At 38.5% G+C, this 17,178-nt stretch overlaps 1 protein-coding gene across 2 annotated transcripts in view; it reads right to left on the bottom strand.

Annotated features, from left to right (window-relative positions):
- Positions 1-17,178, bottom strand: part of GLIS3 (GLIS family zinc finger 3) — a 188,432-nt gene that overhangs the window by 38,553 nt on the left and 132,701 nt on the right. For both annotated transcript variants that reach the window (XM_075741031.1, XM_075741030.1), the window contains exons 4-5: positions 15,242-15,403; positions 13,675-13,785 (exon numbers count right to left, since the gene is read on the bottom strand). In XM_075741031.1, coding sequence (XP_075597146.1) covers positions 13,675-13,785; positions 15,242-15,403 — 273 coding nt within the window. The remainder of the gene's footprint in view (positions 1-13,674; positions 13,786-15,241; positions 15,404-17,178) is intronic.

Below are 17,178 nucleotides of genomic sequence, written 5' to 3'. Positions count from 1 at the left end.
GTTTATCTGAGATCTACGTGTTTTTGTACAACCTGGCTAGTTTCTTCAGCATTATTCCTGTTCAATAGAAATCAGACACCATCAAGGAAAATAGAAGAAATGTGTGTTTATGAATACACTTAGTCAGAAAAGAAGCAGTTTAGGATTTCTTAAACATTATTAGTTCATTTCAAACCACACAAAATACGATCTCAGTAACTTCAAAATCTGCCTGTAGGTACTCATATTAAATCTAGTAATTCTTCAGCAAAGTCTGGATTCCTCCAGTCATTCAAACATGCCAGTTATGTCATCAAATCACAGCACTTTAAATCTTGCTTTCATAAAAGCAGGTTTAATCGACTGTATGTGTGCTGTGCATCTAGTAGCATATTTCCATATGTAAGGGAGACATTGGTTATAATCTATATATTTGGATACAGTTTAGATCTGTGTCTGCCATGTCTAAAACAAGCAAAAACCCCCTATATACTGCTACGTTTCATTGAGAGGAATTTTTTTACACTAACTGGAATAGTTTTAGAAATGTGTTTTTGTTTCCGTTATAAAGCTAAGGAAGAATTTCTGTTATTCACATAGTCTGTGTATTAAGTTTTCTAAGTGCTCTTTGTCAAGTAGAGAATAAGCCAGTAGTCTTCCACTCATTTTTATTGTCCATAAGTTAAGCTGGCATTGGGAGAGGGAAGTATGACCTGTCCACATAGAGCCACATACTATACTAGTTTTTCTGAAGGAGTGGCTAGAATTCAATATTTGCTTGTACAGTTAGACTAAAATTATGTCCTGACATTGACAGTGCACAGATGTGACCACTAGAAAATTCCAATTTCAATATGAAGCCATGCTATGTGACAGTGTTTACTCATATTATACATGTGCTTGCTAGATCATCCCTTTATTCATGCAGATCAGCTTCAAGGCCCAGTGCCTTCTTGCACAGTATTAAACCTTTCTGACAACAGACAATAAAAGTTTATGCTTGCTAAAAGTTTACACTTACAAAGTCTCCTAATTCTTGCCTGTGGAGGTGACAGACATCTTAAGGCAAAGAAGCAATGCAGACAGAAGGGATTCCTCAATAACCTTTGTTTCCAGTGGGTCATCTGGGCAGGATTTCTACAGATCCATTATTCTGCTAATTGTCCACCACACCTTTCAGATATGTGTGCATGCTATTTTCATCTGCTCTCACCTTCTCTTTCAGTTTAATGTTCAGCCAGGAAAACACAATAAAAATCCAGTTAAACTAGCCTATCTGCACAGTAGGAATGTTAGGTTCTAGACAAGCAATAGTTACTTTTGTTCCTTTCAAAGTTTTACTCAAACTTCTGAGTTCAAATACAAAAATGGCTTTCCTCTTTGTGACCTAGCATAAACAAAAAATGTTTTTAAGCCTCTCGTGTTAAAAATCAAAAGGACCTGGAACCTACACAATCAGCTAACTTCAGCAAATTTCACATCAGGAAGAAATTTTGATTTTGACACAATACTACAAGAGGAGAACATTACATTACGTTACGTTAAGATTGATGACACTGAAATAAATTCTACCTTTATTTTATATAGAACATAGAGTTTCCTTTTGATTGGTATTCTAATATGAGGAATACTTTGGGTTATCTCCTCATAAAAATGGTGTTATAGAACACCAAGAACACCTGAACACATCCGAAAGGAAATTTTGAATAGAAAAATCAAACTGAGAATCTTACTTTCAAGAAGGGAAGTGCAGTTTAAGTGAGATACATTGTAAATGACCATTTTCTGAAATAAACAAAAAAGCTTGTTCAATCATAGCTCTGTTGAAAACTGATTATTATTTTGCTTTACATATTTGGAAGTAATATGTTTTAACACAGAAGTCTCCTAAAGACGGTCCTTATTGTGACATCCACTGTCTTGGCGAAGTCCACATTTTCACAAATTTTGCATTCATTTCTTTCTCACTCCAGTCATAGAACTGGGAAGCACCCATACAGATGCATGCACATGCACACATACACACACACATTACCTGTCTCCCTCCCGCATATCAGATTGTATCAAATCTGAAAACATGCAGCTATCTTATAAAAAATGCTACTTACATTATACCTATGACCCTTCCCATTTCATCCTCTTTTTCTCACAGTTCTAAGAGGCTTGTAGCTGGCTTTTGTGTGAACAGCAATCTAAGAGCTGAGCTGTGCCATTCAAAAAGCAAGAAAAAGACCAGTCTTTTGCACCACACTGATTTGGAGATGTAACTAGTATATGACATTGCTAAACATCAGCTTTTCCAAGTAAATGCAGCCTGACAAAGAAAGCACTTGTACTGCAGAATGATTTGCTTTCCCTTTCTGAAAATACATCTGATTGATTGGCAAATTTTCACTTTATCAGTGGAAAAATGTGGATAAAGTACTCATCCACCTGGTGCTTCATTTACCACAAACATACTTTTCTCCCTGTCACAGGTTACAAAAAATTGCCACGAAAATCTGTAGATAACATCAGCAATTGTTAGTATACAGAAACAAAGATTTTCAGATTTCACATTCTTTTTTTAAACTCTGCATAACAACTCTGCACATAACACTGGTCTTTACTTCAAATACTTGATTTTGTGTTAATCTCCACTGGAACTTAAGTTCATGCATGTACCAGTTCCTACAAGGAAATACTGCTCTGTTCAAAATAATACCTTGATTAGACCCTAAGAATAGAACTGAAAAAAACCTTTGGCAGCTTTACTAGTAAGATATTCAAATTATTAGCCTTCAGGCATATGATTTTTACTCTTGGAAAGATTCCTTAGGACATCCCTGTACAGTTTCATCCACTGTCTACGAGTTGTCTGTGTAGTGTGTTTCCCGGCTAGATGATGATGTGATGTGCTGACTGGGTTGGCACTGCTAACTTTCAGAGTTCTTACAGCCTCCCATTTACTGTGGGGCATTTCTGTTTCAGGTTGGGTTTTCTGTTGTTGCTAAAACCCTAATTCAGCTTACAGTGCAGTCTCACAAACGACTGCATCAGCAGATAGGGCAGAGCTCTGCAGCACAGTGAGGAAACAAAGGGGCAGATGAAGGCCCTCCTCATATGGGGATTGCCAGTGAAGTCAGTATATTGTTGCTTCAGGACTAATACTGAGGACTCTGAACTCAGTACCTGCCAATGCAGGCCAGCTGCCAATACCCATCTCCAGCAGTGTGAAATCTGCATGCCAATGATGCACATGGAGGAGGTCCCAGCCTGGAACAGGGACACTCAATGAGGACAGTCTTAAACACTTGAAGGGTGTTTGGGCTACTGTTAGGGCAGTTAACTGCAGCCTCTTAGGTATCCTTTACACAGCTTCAATCTTGCTTGTTCAGATACTGGTGATGCTTAAGTAGCATCATGGACAGCATAGCACATTTAAAGCCCAGACTGAAGTGCAACTGGGCAACAAGAATCATAGAATTACAGAATCATAGAATCGTTTTGGTTGGAAAAGACCCTTAAGATCATCAAGTCCAACCATTAACCTAGTGCTGCCAAGTCCCACCACTAAACCATGTCCCTAAGCACCACATCCACGTGTCTTTTAAATGCCTCCAGGGTGACTCAGCCACCTCCCTAGGCAACCTGTTCTCCAATGCTTAATAACCCTTTTGGTGAAGACATTTTTCCTAACATCCAATCTAAACCTCCCCTGGCACAACCTGAGGCCATTTCCTCTTGTCCTATTGCTTGTCACTTGGGAGAAGAGACCAACACCCACCTGGCTACAACCTCCTGTCAGGTAGTTGTAGAGAGCCATACGGTCTCCCCTCAGCTTCCTTTTCTCCAGGCTAAACAACACCAGTTCCCTCAGCCGCTCCTCATAAGACTTGTGCTCTAGACCCTTCACCAGCTCCATTGCCCTTCTCTGGACATGCTCCAGCACCTCAATGTCCTTCTTGCAGTGAGGGGCCCAAAACTGAATACAGTCCTCGAGGTATGACCTCACCAGTGGCAAGTACAGGGCCTAGTCCTGCTGGCCACACTATTTCTGATACAACAGCCAGGATGCTGTTGGCCGCCTTGTCCACCTGGGCACACTGCTGGCTAATATTTAGGCAGCTGTTGACCAACACCCCCAGGTCCTTTTCCACCAGGCAGCTCTCCAGCCACTCTTCCCCAAGCCTGTAGCGCTGCATGGGGTTGTTGTGACCCAAGTGCAGGACCGGCACTGAACCTTGTTGAACCCCATACAGTTGGCCTTGACCCATCGATTCAGCCTGTCCAGATCCCTCTGTAGAGCCTTCCTACCCTCCAGCCGATCAACACTCTTGCCCAACTTGGGGTCATAGCAAACTTACTGAGGGTGCACTTGGTCTTATTGGTTAAAGACTGAGGCAAAGAACACATTAAGTACCTCAGCCTTTTCCTCATCCTTCGTCACTATGTTTTCCCCCACATCCAATAAAGGATGGAGATTCTCCTTAGCCCTCCCTTTGTTATGAATGATTTACAGAAACATTTTTATTGTCTTTTACGGCAGTAGCCAAATTAAATTCTAGTTTTGCTTTGACCCTTCTAATTTTCTTCCTGCATAGCCTCACAACAGCTTTGTAGTCCCCCTGAGTTGCCTGCCCCTTCTTCCAAAGGCCATAAACCTTTTTTTCCTGAGTTCCAGCCAAAGTTCTCTGCTTAGCCCCGCTGGTCTTTCTCCCCACCAGCTCGTTTTTTGGCACATAGTGATGGCCTGCTCCTGCACTGCCTTCTTGAAGAATGTCTGGCCTTCCTGGACTCCTTTGCCCTTCAGGACTGCCTCCCAACGGACTCTGTCAGCCGGACCCCTAAAGAAAGAAGGGTTCCAGCTCTCTCAAGTCCATCTTCAAGCATATGCTGTGGCAGGGAACTGAAGACACACATATGCAGAAAAGGATATTGTTTGCTACCAAAAATGAACCTGCCTGAAAATGCTATGGGCATGCACTGACTGCTGTTTACAGAGTTTTGAGACAATCATCTGGATTATTTTTTTAGCATTTGTGTGAATGTAACGAGGGTGACAGCACTCATTCTTTCTAGTGCATTTTTCAACAGATCATGCTGCCGAAGCTTAAATGAGTACAAGATCAGGGCAGAAATCAAGTGTGAAGGGAAGAATCATGATGTGAAATAGCAAATGAGAGTGAACCATCAGTCAGAGGGAACCATCAATCTCCTGGTTATAACAACTGCGACAGCTGCCAGAGCACCATGAAAACCATAGCGGGGGTTTTGATGTTTTCTCCTCCCTGGAGAGCAGAACTCCATGTGTACCACTGGCAAAGCATATCCCCCATGATGGAGATTCCTTGTAAGGCACACCTTGTGCATCCCCCCACAGTGCACATCGTTGCCACTGCAGCAGCTGGGGAGAAGCCACAGCCAGTCCTGCAACACTTTCAGGATCTGTTTTCCTGTTTCTCACTGACCACACTCAAAAGAACTAGTCATTCGTAGTCTCAAAAGTTTTCCAACAAATCGTATGATTAAATTCCTTAAACACTGCTGCCCATTCCTAATCCCTTTTTGCCATCATCCCTTTCAGGAAAAATTGCTGCACGCCATGGTGCCTGATTTATATTTCATTTTGAAAACAGGAAGTAAACGGATTAAAGTTGGGGATTAAAACACTTACTCTTTACTGCATTTTTTCTGCAGAATAGTTTCTTAGTTGCCATGGGCACTGCTCACTGACCCTTAGCCCCTGAATGCACTTGTTTTTGCATTAGTGACATCTTTTAAATGGACTCCATAGAGAACAAATGAGGGAAAATATCCTTATGTTCAACTGGTCTCAAAGCAAGAAAATAGATTTGCTTCCCTTTCGATCCACTGTCTTCCTTTTGCAGTTTTAACAGTGAAATCAGAATGAAGAGTTTGAACCAGGGCAAGTAAAACCTGAAAGACGCAGAAGCAAACTGGGCTTATACCGTAGGATCTGGCTGTTTGCTCCCCACAAAGCAGGTGTTCACAAATAGAGCAGTTTCTCCAGATTAATAAAGCCACATAACAGATAATGTCACTAGTAACTAGCTTAGTGCCCCAATAACCTGCTGAAATACCAACGATGCAATGCTCTAACTCTCCTTGGCTCCCTCTTTCCTCATCAATTAAACATTCTGAGTTAGAAAAAATAAAAAGGAAGTGAATTTATTTCCCATAAGAAACACATCAACCATTGTGTTCTTGATTCACAAAAAAGTCTACTTCAAATACTGAGACATGAAAGAAAAAACTGGAAATAAGTGTTGTGAAATTAAATAAACCAAAGACACCAGCTAAAGAAAGTCACCAGACATTGTTTTCCATTCATGTTCTCCACTAAACCTAAATGCTGGTGTAAAATTTCATTTGTTCCAAAACTGTTAAAAAACTGGTAACTTCATTGATTGTGCCATAAAATCAGCACGCAGTCACAATAAAAAAGCCTGCTTCTACTGTAAAACAATATAAACAATGAACAATCAAGAAGTGTGCAGCCCTGTAAGAAGCAAGAGGTCTGTATTATTTTGCTGAGGGAATAGTGTATTTGCTGACATGACCTACAAAATACAAAGGTAGACAATCTCTTAAATCTTTATAGAATTACATTAACCTGTAATGAAAACACTTGTATATTTTATTTCCAGAGAAACACTGTTCAATAGGGGATATAATGTCTTTGAGCACTTATTTTTTTTTCCCATTTCTCTTAATGTTTTCATTGTAAGACAGACAGGTTTGTATGCATTAAACATAACATGGCTCTAAGAAAGAAGAGGTGAACTTTTAGAGAAGAGATATAAAATGACAAGACTTCAGAAGAATTCAGCTATTGAGATCTAGCTCTAATGATGGATATTTTATATCCCCTTTTTGCTAATATGGGGGTTGCACAGTGGCAGAAGAGCAGTATCTTCGGGATTATTACTAGCCGTGCAACGTGGCTTCTGAAAAGCCTTCTCAGTTCAGACAGGAACCCTGGATAAGGTCAGCACAGGCTACTTTACAGGGCAATTCCAGGAATTGCTTTGGCCAGACAATCCATATCCTTATTTCATTATCTCCAATACGCTCCACTCCCAGTGTGGACTGCTGTGCTCTGCTAGCTTCTACTATAGTCCGAGGTAGGAGTGGATATGGCTGAGGTGTCATACAGCCTGCTACATCTCATCAGTGTAGTGCACCTTTTTTCTTTATTGTAATCAGGAAAAGTATTCTGAAAATTTCCAGCCATTGCTAGCTGATTGTTTTTTGAAAGAGCAATAAATGCAACATGAAAGAAATCATGCAGAAATAGCATCAGGATTAGAGAGCCTGATTGCCTGTCCTTTATTTCTCCTCAGCACGATAACACCTCAAAATATCTCCTTCCAACCAGATATCACAGGAACAAATCTTTGAAGAGTCCATGTTCATTGGGAGAATGTTTTGACAATTCCCCAAAAGCCACTGTTCAGCTATCATTTTACAATTGACCAATCTGTGTCAAAATAGAAGATTATTAGGCAGAAATGAACCAAGCTAGAAGTCTGAGCACATACCCCTTACCTCCTGAGGTCTCACCACCTCCTTCATCCCTTAGTGACTTGGTAGATGTACCATATACACTACAATAAAACCTCCACCAACTATAGACAACTTTCAGAAATGTCCTTTGGACCACCTTTCCCAAAGCTATGCCTCCATGATATTTGCTTTCTGGCAGAGACAGTACAAAAATTCTGTCCCAGAAAAAGCCAGGAAAATAGACTCAAGCACCACTACTATGTTATACTAAGGCTAAGTACAAATCAAATAAATAAGTAAGGAGCAAAATACAGTTAAGACTAAACACTGCACTGCTCCTCTGCATAGCATTGAAAAATCCAGTAGAGACCTAGGAGTATCACTTTCTATGTTATGAATCTGCTGAGGTGTTAAGCTATCTGGTCAGCTGAATCCACATGTGGTTTCCTCTAGACCCATTTGAATGAACTAAGATGATGTAGGTTTCCAGGAGACAGAGAGCTTTGAAAGGCAGTTGTCAGGTAAGCATTCAGTATCTCAAAGGTTGTCTGTATAATGTATCTGATCCATAACTGATTTACACAACAAGATCAAAGATGTGGTCTGGGCACTGTTAAAATTGCCAAAGAATCAGAGACTGATCAGCTGAAAGATGATATTATTTGGTACAAACTGTCTTTCAGTTCAAGGACCAGACTAAGACTTACATTCCCTTTAGCTGGTCGTGTTTATCTGAACTGCTCAAATTATCTTTTCCTTTTTTCCACAAAGGTGGAGCTAACTAGTTGTATAATTATCTATTACACTTTCCTATAATTAAATGGAAACAATCTTTTAATTTTTATTTTTTTTTGAGCAGGACACACTGGCTTAAAGAACTACTGTACATGACAACTGTTGTTCACTGGTTTAATTATGGATAAAATTAAAACTGTATCTAGCAGCATAGCCACTACATTCCTCAGGTGATAAGGTAGACATTACTGAACTGACCTTGTCCTTGTTGAACAGCTGTATGAAATCAAAGCAATCTTTTGTCTTTTTTTAATTACCTCTTTTTTTAAAATGCACCTTTTTAAAAGGGAAAACCCTTAAAAAAGTCCTTAGACATTGCAGATGTTCATGCCAAGATCTACGCAAAGACAGTGGAGGGTCCATTCCCTTCACAGTGGGACTTGCACTGTAATACTTAAAAGTGAATTGAATATTATCTTTAGATTTACAAGATTTCTTCAGCAAAACTCCTGCAGAAATAGCAAATTGTTTTTCATGTATACTTGTATGAAAAAGACAATGTTCTTGTACAAGGCTGGGTGCTAGCTCACACAACAAATAGATCTTCATAAAGAGCATAATTGTAGTATTCACCTTCTATATTGGTTTCAAATCACTGGATATGTAATAATGCAGGCTCTGGATTTTGTTAATGATATGCTGCATAATTTCATTTTCACTAACTTTAATAAAAAGACTTACAAACTGAAAGAGCTACGGATTTGTATTTTCAAATACAGTATCATCAGTTCATAGATGAAAGAAATTTGCTGCTTATTGAAAACAAAGTGTAACCAACCGAAAATAAGCTCACTTGTGTCAAGTAGTGCCCTAGTTTTTGACAAGTCAGAGACTCCACAGGATGACTCAAGGAACAAAATTACTCAGCCCTGTTGAAGATACCAAAGCAAAGCTCTCAACTGTAGCCTTCCTTATTAAAGCTGTTCTACAGATAAGAAATATAGGATCTAATAAGCATAATGATTCACCCCAACTCCCTGTAGACAATATTTCTACCATTAACAGCTACACCTAATATTATAGTCTGTCAATTTTCAGAGCCAGTCTATACTCAGAACAAAAAGTATCAATGCATAAATGTTTTTCATATTTTATGAAGTCAAAAAGTAGTGTTAGTGTTTTGTAAGAAGAATAGATAATATGAAGATTAGCTGAAGCAAATACCTGGCTCACTCATCCTTCTGTTTTCCTAACCTTTTCTTCTGATTCTCTGCAATTCCACAAAGCAAGCCAAGTACCTATATTTTTACCGGGTATTTGAAAGGAGAAATGAAATAGTAATTTCAACCCATGACTTTTTCCTCCTTGTCTTTTCCTTTCAAAAATCCTGCATGTTTACCATTAATTCTGGGAAGCAATCAGTTTAGGCTATTATAGCCCCTCTTAGTATAAAAGCTGCTAGTTCAGGAAGTGACTCTCCTACAATACGGATTTCTCTCCTTTTTAGAATTTCCAGAAAGGAAAAAAACCATTCATTTTTCTTTTTGGTCCTGGTCTGCCTTGAAAATGCACGGAAGATTGAAAAAGCTGAACACTTGTTAGGTAATGATTGATGTGAGGTGAAAAGAAAAGGTAAATGGTTCATGAGATCCTAAACTAATATGAGGTCAAAGCTAGACAAAGATTAGCAAACACGCAGCATGTCAAATGTTTAAGTGGCATTTGCCTGTATGTATCAATATGCTTTCTAAATTGGTAATTTCGTTGAACTCTGCATATGGAAAAAATAAAGGAAAGAAACAAGGTGAAAGATGAGAGAATTAGGAGTACCTGGGGTGGAAGAAAGTCTTGGGACTGGTCTTACCATGGCATACGCACCTCAGCCGCCTACAGATGTTCAGTTTGGGTTGCATATCCTAAAGACCCAAAGCTACAAAGGTGGAAGACAGAATAAGAAAGGAAACTGAAAGAGAAAAGTATTATAAAAATGGAATGAGAGAAGGAAAAAAGCAGGAAGATACGTAAATTAAGGCTAGGCAGCCCAAAGGTTATTTTAAAGTATCAATTTAGAAGCAGATGCTTCTTCTAGATCTGGTCCAAGACCCATCCAGACTGCTTTAAGTTATGTACACTGTGTCCACTAGCAGCTGGCATTTCAGGGGAAAGACTAAGAAACTCCAAATAAGCAGCACAGAATAACCACGCTTTTCCCTAATCTATTTAACTTGATGCTGACTTCTATCCTGAAGCATGGTCTTGAAGCACTGAAATCCCTTGCAAATCTCATGTTTATTTTTTAACCCTGTCTCATTACCCACAGAAATATCCAGTTCCCTTTGAATCCCACACGGCTCTTAGCTTCCATTATCTGTTGTGGTAATAAGCACCACGTGGTAGCTGTTCAACTTGCAAAAAAAATCTTTTAAGTTTGTTATCCTTTCAAAGTTGAAAGGACTAAGAGGAGGACAGGTTTTAAAAGTAATTGTAGTCCAGGGGCATGTTGTGCATTCCAGTCAGCATCACTTTATGCTCTCATTTTGGTTGCTCTCTAGTTTTCTATCACTGACTTCCCTGCTTAGAAGGAGCTGCATCCATCTTTGCCAAGTGAAGATGAAATCCAGGCACAGTCAACAATTTTTACTTTTTAAAATAAGACAGGAAGCACTGCTTTTTATCCCACCAAAATATTTTAAAAGTACAGACTGAATATTATGATGCATAGAGATTATACCTAAAATGTTTTGCTACACATTTTCAGCAACTGATCCCAGGTGTTTGCATGGTACTTGTGTATATGTTTGCCTTCAAATTTATGAAGAATTTTACAAATTACACTAAGATGATTAAAGCAGCCATGGCTCTCTTTAATCTCTTGCTTTTCTTTGAAAAGTAAATGAAAATTCATTGTACTGTCCACTAAGTTGCTAGCATTAAATGTATTTGTGCTGGGATCTTCTTGGTCTATAGGACTTCATCCCATTACCTGGAGAGATTCCCGTTAAATGTATTTGGTGGATGGCTGGAGGCTGGGAGTTGGGAGGAGAAGGGGAACAGTGGCTGCCTTACAAGATTTGTGGAAAAGGCCTTTTTGCCTTATGGGTAAGCCATGAATGTATACCAATAAAAGTTGCTTAAAATAATTCAGAGATGAAAATTTATCTGTATCACAATCTGGCGCCATCTTAGAGGGCCAAGGAAAGGGTCAAAGCTTTGAAGACAGATCTAGAAAATCTGGGCTGAAGACTCAAAGCAATGTTTAGCACAGCAAGTAACTGATTCCACTGTTATGAACATACTTCATCCTGCTATTTTAAGTCTATGCAACATCAAAGACACATTTGCAGGTACAGTCTTGGAGAGCCAGCAACTTAAGGCACCACAATAAAGTTACTTGGTGTGTAGGGGGAGGTTAAAAGGAGGATTAAAAACAGTCAGGCACAATATATTAAATGAATCCATGACTAACGGGGTGTGACAGCAAAGGGTTTCATTCTTTTCAACAGAATAGATCCCTAGGGCTGAAAGTATTACTCCACTGTGCCTTTATCACCTTGGAATTTTTATGGTTATTTTTGATTAATTCACATTTTTGTAAAGACTTTTTTGACATTAAGCCAATTTTAACTTTTAATTAAAGCCATAAATAATCTTAATTCTGCATTAAAAGGTTATTGTTTCTTACTTTTAAATATTATTACTGCCAGGAAATATTTCAAATACCAAAGCATGATGCTAGTTAGCAATTATAAGTTCTCAAAGGTCCAGTAACTATGTTGTACCTTGTAAACTTTATACATTGCAAACTTTATCAATGCTTTAAGTATCTGGCTTGATAGATGCCACAATTTTTCTTTTCTGTTTGTGGAGGTTTGGCTTATTTCCCCTTCCATATATCAACGTCTCTCAAGTGACCAATTAACATACATAAATCCTTATCAAACAGAGTTGAAAAAATAAGTAATTTTAAATCTAAAATGTGTCCATAGAGAATCAAGTGAGGAGTAAAAAGGGCCTTCTTGTTTGGCACAAAGAAGGAAGGAAAAATGAGCAAAATCAAATAGTGACTGAAATGCAGGAAGGAAAACCCCACATAGTATTGCAATCTCACAAAATGAGAGAGAGGAGATAACCATTATTTCACTTTCAATGACAGTAATGCTACATTGCCGTTTAGTACCTGTATTCAGGTCCGTTATGCCAATTTTAGTTGAGGCATCACACGTAAATTTCTCAGAGTGCAATGTCTTGATTGGCTCTTTCTTTACATGCTTGTAAAAGACAGCGTCTGGGTGGCTGAGCTCCCATCCTGGGATAGGCAGGACAGGGCTCACGGACCTCCTTCGGCAGTCCTGTCTGTGGGCACTGTGTGCAGGGGCAAGGGAGCCAAAGGACTGCTTATTAAGGTGAAAATGAATGCTCAGTTACTTCGTCTTTGATACAGGAGTGGGCACTCATAAGTTTAAAGAAAGTTCCTCAAGAATACTACAGGCCAGTTTTGTAGAGGCTGACGCGCAGGTCTCTGCTGCCACGTCCTGCTTCAACAAACCAGTGAATCAAAATTAACTCTTTGAATTTGTACACTGCAGCTATAAAGACTTCCGCTTAGTGCTTCCAATGCTGTATGATGCTTTTTTTTTTGCTACTTCCTATGAATGGCTGCGCATTTAATTTTAAAAATTCTGAACTACAACTTATTTTATGTGGTGCTGACATCTCAAAGGTTTATCTATCCCTACACTAGTTCATGCATGTTCCCCTTTTATCAGGACCAGCTTCCTTTAAAATGAAAGTTTAGATTTTTATCCTTAGTGATCTAAACAGTCTAATGAAATAGTGCCAGTGATTAATAGAAGATATGATGAAAAACGCTCAGAAAAAAATAATTCCCTTGGGTTGCAACTCAGCTCTTCAAAGATGTGCTTTGATATAAACAACTGTGCAAAGATATAAACAACTGTTGACTCATGGACCTGACATCCACAGGGAACTGGCATTGTGAAATGTCTTGGTATTTGGAAGTGTCTGGCATATGGAAATATAATTTAGAGCCTAATTCCACATATTGTCCATCTGCCTTCAAAATCCAGCCTTCCAATCTGAGACTGGCCATGTTAACTGAATTTTGTATTTCTATTGCATTTACCAAGTGGCAGAACTTTAAAAAAAACAATTTCTGGTTTTAAAAATTATCACTGATTTTGCCTAATTATGTATGTTTAGTGATTAATCAGCACATCAGAAAATAAAAAGCATTAAGGCAGGCAGCCTCATTAAGTCGAAGATGAAATTATCATCTATGTAAGAATCATATCTATTATTTCCCATTAACGGTTTTTCTAATCAACAGTCTGAAATCAGCACAGGTACTTGGAAATGCATCAAAACATCTAAAATTAGAACACTGAATTCTCCATATAAGCTTTACACCAGACAACATGGTAGAAAATTTACCTTTTTCCTGACTTGTTGGTCTTTGGAAGAATGGGCTTTCACATGCTTTCTCAGAGAACTTGGATCTGTGTATCGTTTGGTACATCCTGGAATCTGACATGCATAAGGTTTCTAAGTCAAAAAAGAAAAAGTATAAAGCAGCTGTTATATCATAGACTATTTTAACTCAAGATAATCCCTTTTGAGCCTTGGGATGTTGTAAACCACATTATGAAAGAACACAAAAGTTGTACATTATTACAAGCAGATTGCTTGGTAATTTATTAGCAAAGGAAAGGAGGAAAGTAAGGCTTATAAGGAAGACAAACGAAAAGAAAGCTTTCATTATGGCACCTTTCATTGTTACCTTTTTTTTTTTTTGTTAACAAGTACAATGAATATTGCTAGTTATACTCACAATTCTTCCACCCTCAGAGCAATCTTTGACTTAATCAGAAATTACATTCTTTAATGAATCAGGTAAAGAAACTGCAGTAAAGGCCCAGATAGACTGTTTAGGATTATAGAAGAATCTGCTTCAGAAAAAGAGAACAAGAAAAAGTGTTAGTTTACTACATTACAAAGACAGCAATTAAAAACCAAAGCAAGCATTGAATACTGAAGTTTCAAAAATATTACACATAAAAATACACATTCTAATGTGAAGTACAAGACAAACTCCTTCAGCTCACACCTTCTAATAACACGTGTCATTTTAGAAAGATATTTATAAAATACCTTTATAGTTTTCTTAAAAGAAAGCCCAATAAATCTAACTCACCAAATCAATATAAATATCTATAAATATCTCCTTCTGCCTGTTCTAACTTGTCTGTCTTCCCTGAAGACTTGTAGGTGCACAATAGAGTATTAAATGAACATTAGGTCCAACTGTTTGCTGAAATTAACTATTTTGCAATATAGCCATTTACGTTTCACAAAGCATTTCCAAAACCACCTTGTAGAAATTTTTAACTTACCAGCCATCCTATCAACTATTCAAAATGGATAATTTAAGTTTTTTTGACAGCCATTTAATTAAAATAGCATTGTTCTCATTTTCTTTCATGACTTCTGCCTCTTGGAAACTGCTTGTCTCTGACGCAACCCGATCTTTTGTTATGAGACAAAAGTGTTTAAACAAATCTCAGCTGTGACTCTAATTCACAAGCAACAACTTGTTGCATGAAAATATTTAGATTTACAAAATTATTCTTCCTCTCTTGAATTTCTGGTACATGCCCCAGCCTTAAGTCTGAGTTTTTGTCAGAGAATAGCAGCCATTATTGCAGATGGCTTCTGTGTCTTTGCATGGTGACTTCAGGTTGCTTAAAGATCACCTAAGTGGGAGAAAGTTACTGCCTCTAACTGCAGCGAAGCCCAAGGAGCTGTGGCCTTTTTATCAACTAGTTTGGCTCATCTTCATCCACGCTTACATTACCAGGTCACTTCTGAAAGAACTTAAACAGCCTCATTAGACACCACTGCCCCGCTATCTCTAAGGTTATGGGCTATCCGCTGCACCAAGCTGGAGGAAAGGAGCACTCAGTCTAATGTACAGGGGACTGCAATGGGACTTCTTCCTTACAGTGTCCAAGTGCGTCCTCTGATGCTTGGCGCGGTCGCTGGAGTTGCTGAATGCTTTCTGGCAGCCAGGGTGCTGACAAAGGTACGGCTTTTCACCCGTATGGCTCCTTAAGTGAATCTTGAGATTTTCTAGTCTTGAAAAGGCTTTCTTGCAACCCTCGAACTAGAAAAGAGAAAGAAATTATTTGAACGGAAAGGACACACAGCAAACTGCAACAGCAAAGCAGTTTCACCCTCCTCCGAGCAGGAGGGTGAAAGGGCTTGTGGAGACCTCCAGCCTGCTATGGCCGGATGCCTCTCCAGAGCTGAGGAAAGCCCGGCTTCTCAATATGGGTGCTGCGGCAGGGTCTCAACCATTTAGACCATAAGAATGTATTTATCCTCCCTGCGTGTGGCTGAATTAGGAAACTATGTCCTACTCCCATTTTACAGATGGGACACTGAGATGCAAAGAGACTGGTCAGTTCAGAGCGCAGCACCACCCGGTCTATCCAGGAAACAGAATCAGGTGATCCTCCCAATAGCACACAGAAAGCAAAATGGTCACTGTGGCGTTCACAAGTCCTGCGTTAGCTCCCCTCATCTCAGCTGCGGGCTTGTTTGGATATTAGCAACTGAGCCGAACACAGGCATCTCTCAGTACCAACCCAACCTACGCAGTAACAACAAAATCATGCAGCAAAGCTCTGCCTTGCTGATAGTGTTGTAAAAAGTAAAATTATTGTTGAAATATTTCTTTACTTTTCTGTCATGAGTAGATGTATGAGCTACTAAAAATAATGGGAATAGGATTTGATCCCTATGGGTAACCAATAATTACGTGGCGTGGTAATCAAGTACTGCATCTGCAGAGAAACTTTTATATGAGCAGAAACACAGTTGTTCATCTTCATCCCAGTATATTTTATCCTAAGGGAAACTAAAACCCATCAGTTCTATTTGACATTCACTTTTTTTTTTACATTTGATTTCATTTAGACTTGGATATTCATGAATATTAGTTTGATGTATAGGCTTTTTTAATTCTATCAGTCAAGATCAATTAATCTCATTAGTTTCAGCTGCTGCATATTCCACTGTGCAACATCTAAAGCATCTGCTGCACAACATGCTAGTTTGCATGTTACGTACTTGTATACTTGCAAAAATAATAATACATTAACAGAGATGTCAAAAATTTCTAATGCTAAAACAACATTTTCCACCATTTCTCTTCCTATTTATTTTACTCAGGTGAAAAGAAACAGGCTGTTTTTCACTGATATTAGAATAACACAAATAAATCCTATAATATATTATTCAGTGCATGTAAGTTTACAAAACCACAGGTAAAAACCTGACATAATTCTGATCATAATTAGCATGCCTTTCTTACAAATCTGTAAGACCCTCAAAAAAGAGAAAAAAACAGGATACAAAATTTTAAGCACTTCAGTTCTTTGGATTAATGCAAGAGAGAGTTACAACTTCAAAGAATAAAGTGCAGGGAGAAAATACAGGGAAAAAAAAGTTTCAGCCTTCCCAAACAAACTGGGAAGGCTGAATTTCTGTGCAGGACTCCCTAACAGCTTTTGTTTAGTTTTAGCAACAGAAAGAAATATAGACTGAATGTTGCCCAGGAAAACACGGTATATAGGAGAAAATACACATTACCTATAAAATAGCAATATTAAAATTAAGCTTAAGAAATTAAAACTTCAGAAAGAGGATGAACCACCACCCCGCTATATAATAACTGCAATTTTATCTTTCACACACATCAATTTCAGGAAATTTCTCAACCCATGAAGCTTTTTATTTATATCCCATCCCTTTATCCAAAGCAAACCTACAGTGCTTTTCAGATTATCCAGTTTTGATCACTAAACATTAATTTATGCTTGTACATATAGTGTTGCCTTTATGTTTATGAACATTTAGTATGCAAGCAAAACATTG

Source organism: Balearica regulorum, chromosome Z (assembly GCF_011004875.1).
Source record: "Balearica regulorum gibbericeps isolate bBalReg1 chromosome Z, bBalReg1.pri, whole genome shotgun sequence".
NCBI lineage: Eukaryota > Metazoa > Chordata > Aves > Gruiformes > Gruidae > Balearica > Balearica regulorum.
The sequence above is the reverse complement of the archived record's forward strand: the minus strand, read 5'-3'. Positions and strand labels throughout refer to the sequence as shown.